The sequence below is a fragment of the Euphorbia lathyris genome, chromosome 6 (assembly GCF_963576675.1).
Source record: "Euphorbia lathyris chromosome 6, ddEupLath1.1, whole genome shotgun sequence".
Lineage (NCBI taxonomy): Eukaryota > Viridiplantae > Streptophyta > Magnoliopsida > Malpighiales > Euphorbiaceae > Euphorbia > Euphorbia lathyris.
The window spans coordinates 21968563-21971699 of NC_088915.1; the positions used below are offsets into that span (position 1 = coordinate 21968563).

At 35.2% G+C, this 3137-nt stretch overlaps 1 protein-coding gene across 1 annotated transcript; it reads right to left on the reverse strand.

Annotated features, from left to right (window-relative positions):
* Window positions 1–1602: 1602 nt before the first annotated feature.
* On the reverse strand, window positions 1603–2726 carry LOC136232960 (metalloendoproteinase 3-MMP-like). Its single transcript, XM_066022449.1, has one exon. The coding sequence runs from the start codon at window positions 2693–2695 to the stop codon at window positions 1748–1750; it is 948 nt and encodes a 315-aa protein (XP_065878521.1). The 5' UTR covers window positions 2696–2726; the 3' UTR covers window positions 1603–1747.
* Window positions 2727–3137: the final 411 nt, after the last annotated feature.

Here is a 3137-nt window from a genome sequence, read left to right on the forward strand (position 1 = left end):
TTTATATGAAATTGCCTGAGGGTATATCTACTGATATTCCAAATCCTGTTTGTAAGTTGCAGAAATCCTTATATGGATTAAAGTAAGCAAGTAGGATGTGAAATTCTAAATTGACTCAGGCATTACTTGCTATAGGATTTAAGAAATCTTTAGCAGATCCTTCCCTTTTTGTTCGAAAAAGAGAAAATTCGTTTATAGCTTTAACCGTTTATGTAGATGACTTGATTATTGCTAGTAACAATATTTCTGATATACAGGAAGTTAAGGATTTTTTACATAAATGTTTTAGTATTAAAGATTTGGGAATTTTGAAGTATATTTTAGGTCTTGAAGTGGCAAGGACAGCAGCAGGAATTCATATTTATCAAAGGAAATATACTTTGGACATGTTAGCAGAAACAAGTTTTCTAGAAGCCAAACCTTGTGCTACACCTATGTCTATGGATACAATTATTTTTACTGATTCACCTATGCTAACAGATGTTACTGGTTATCGAAAACTGATAGGAAAATTGTTATACTTAACAAATACGCGTCCATATATCTCTTTTGCAGTTCAACAGCTTTCTCAATCATTGGATAAGCCAACAGAAAAACATTTACAAGCAGCACATAGAGTCTTGAGGTACCTCAAACTCAATCCGGCGCAAGGAATTTTTCTACCAGCAAAATCCAAGTTACAATTGCAAGCCTACACTGATTCAGACTGGGCTAATTGCAAAGAGTCAAGGAAGTCCATCACGGGTTACTGTGTGTTCTTGGGAAATTCGTTAATTTCTTGGAAATCTAAGAAGCAAAGCACAGTCAGTCGTTCGTCTTCTGAGGCAGAGTACCGTGCGATGGCTACAACGACGAGCGAGCTGTTGTGGTTGACATATTTATTGGATGATTTATGTATTTCACATCCACAGTCTACATTGCTGTTTTGTGATAATTTGTCAGCGATACAGATTGCCAAAAACGAAGTTTTTCACGAAAGAACCAAGCATATAGAGATCGATTGTCACTTTATAAGGGAAAAAGTTCAATCTGTCAAGGTTCACTTGTTGCCTGTTTCTTCGACGGATCAGTTAGCGGACTGCTTCACTAAAGCTCTGCACTCTCCTTTATTTAATTCTTTTTTGACTAGATTAGGCATACTGAATGTTCACCTTCCCAGTTTGAGAGGGGGTATTAACCATATAGATAAAAATAACTAATTTATTTTGTCAGTTAGTTAACCATAGTTAAGTTAACTATAGGGGTTATGGGTATATAAGTAGGTTATAATGTATTTTAGGTTATTCATTCATTCAAGGACAATTTGTAGTTTTTTTCTCTCAGTTAATATTCATCTCAAATATTTCTTCTTTCTCTGTATCTTCTTCTTCTTTTATCAACATTATGTGCGTCGTACAAGCATATAGAGCAAAAGAATTTAGGGTACTTTGGAAGTGATACAATCGACTAATCAATTAATATTATATATATACTTTTTTTTTTCTTTATCTCTCATGTAGTGATACGTAAAACGATTTTCATTGATCAGAACATCGTAAAATATCTCTCCATATAGAGACAAGTCTCGAATACAAACTATATTATTTAATTAGGAAGAGTAGCTAATTGTAATATTGCAAATTTTATTAATGCGTTGAATGCCTATTACATAAAATGGTTTGAATGTAAATTATTCCAAAAGTGTGCATGTGTAGCTGATTACAAGAAGTGAAAGTATATAGCAAAAAGATTATTGATAGGAAATGAATCAAAGGTTATAGAGAGCCCTGATGCCTTGAATATCATCAGAATGTAAACCCTTTGTGAGTCCAGATGCAATGGAAGGATACATAATAGCAGCTTTAACAGAGCTATGTCCAAGTCCAAGAAGATGTCCAATTTCATGAACTGCTACTGTCTCTAAATCAAAAGAACCTTGTCTTCCACCTACTGACCAATTCTCATCTCCATCATAATGAAATCTTCCATCTTCTGGTGCAAATGCATGAGCTAAAACTCCTCCATTACCATCAAAAGCCGCCCCATCTCCATGATTTCCACTGTGAAAACCCACAGTGATATCTCCACTTCTATAATCTTCTACTCTCTCAAAACTGAAATGTGTGTTAGCTTCCCATGTTCTGAATGCTCTCCCTACTGCTTCCATTGCTTCTACTCGTGTTCTTGGAAGAAACCCGTATCTCAGATGATACTTATTTGCTGACCATTTAGGGTTTCCTGGGAAGAAAGCATAGTGAGATACTGTATGGAATTTTGATGTTGAGTTATGATGATGCCTCTTCTTCCCAGATTCCATCCTTGTTGTTCTGTTTATTATATCTGCTACTCCGCATCTAGGCACCATCATCTGAGACACCGTTTCTGAGTCTAATGTTCCGGTGGTCTTCAAATTGTAATTCAGCTGGTAGGTTTTGATTGCAGACTCTAATTCATCATCAAATTCATCATCATTACTACCAAGAGACTTGTTTTGATAGGTTAAGTAACCAAAATGTTGAAGGTAATTTTTCAAATCATGAACTTGTTTCACCTTATCTCCCTTATGACATCCTTGGAGATGTTTTAGGAAATCAAATGCTGATGATGATGATTTCTTATGGTTTTTTGAGTTTGCTAAAGCTGTGTTGCAGTGTAGGGATATGAAGATCAGAAGAATCAAAGCAAATGAAGAGAGGGAAAAAGCTTTAGATGCCATTGCTTTTGTTAAGCACTTGGTTTGGTTACTTTGATTAATCCTGAAGACTATTTATAGAGTTTTTTTTCTTAAGTAAATTTTGTTATATGTATGGAAATAAACTAGAAATGAGTATGAAGACCAATTATGAACCGTAGTACAAGTTTGATAGACTTGCTAATGTGAATGAGGGACTCAAACAATTAAGATTCTTATACACTTAATTTAGACTGGACGAAGACCATATATATTATGACAAACATATGCAGCCAAAGATTGAAGTGGAAGTCCACCCTTCATCCCATACACTTCAACATTACCAAAGTGAAAAATCGTTTGATCCTAGGAGATAAGGGGCGCCCGAAGGGGGCCACGCCTCTCCGACCGCCAGAATCATTCCTAAATTTTTCTAAATTTGTTCAGAATGACTCTGATCTTATTTTGTAGTACAAATCTAGTTTAT